We start from the raw sequence: 478 nt of genomic DNA, 5'->3' as shown, positions 1-478 counted from the left end.
CTCTTGCTCTTGCTACTCTTTTCTTGCTCTCTCTCTGTTCTTTTCTTGCTCTCTCTCTTTCCCAGCCACGTGGAGTGCCAACCTTGCCTGGTCTCAGCAGGTCTACTGAATAAGAAACTAAAAAAAAAAAAAGAGCATAAATTAATTATTGTTTTATAGGCAGAATCTGTTTGCCTCTGGGTGGGGGCAGAACAAACTTGCCCTCAGCTCTCCCCAGGCTCTCTGTTGTGAAGGTCACTGCCAACACTGTGAAGGTCACCGCCATCACGAACAGTCTTGGGGTTTTCGGCACTAGGACTCTCAGCCATCGAGAAGCCAGACTTATGGTGTCACTACTCCATGAAGCCCTGGCCGCACAAACCCAGGCAGCCCCTTGGTGCCTGAGGCCTCCTGCGGGAGCAGAAGTGGTCGGGGTTATGTCAGCAGGGATGATGGGCCAGGCCCAGGGTGTGAGAGTGTGGGGAGGAGGCCACCGCAG

General features: G+C 52.9%; 1 protein-coding gene across 1 annotated transcript in view; it reads right to left on the bottom strand.

The window, feature by feature from the left end:
• Ptgfrn (prostaglandin F2 receptor inhibitor) overlaps positions 1 to 265 on the bottom strand; it is an 84,905-nt gene extending 84,640 nt beyond the window's left edge. The window contains exon 1 of the mRNA XM_013024636.1: positions 175 to 265. Coding sequence (XP_012880090.1) covers positions 175 to 265 — 91 coding nt within the window. The remainder of the gene's footprint in view (positions 1 to 174) is intronic.
• Between the last annotated feature and the right edge of the window lie 213 nt (positions 266 to 478).

Source organism: Dipodomys ordii, unplaced genomic scaffold, assembly GCF_000151885.1.
Source record: "Dipodomys ordii isolate 6190 unplaced genomic scaffold, Dord_2.0 Scaffold78, whole genome shotgun sequence".
Lineage (NCBI taxonomy): Eukaryota > Metazoa > Chordata > Mammalia > Rodentia > Heteromyidae > Dipodomys > Dipodomys ordii.
This window is presented reverse-complemented; position numbering and strand designations above follow the sequence as displayed.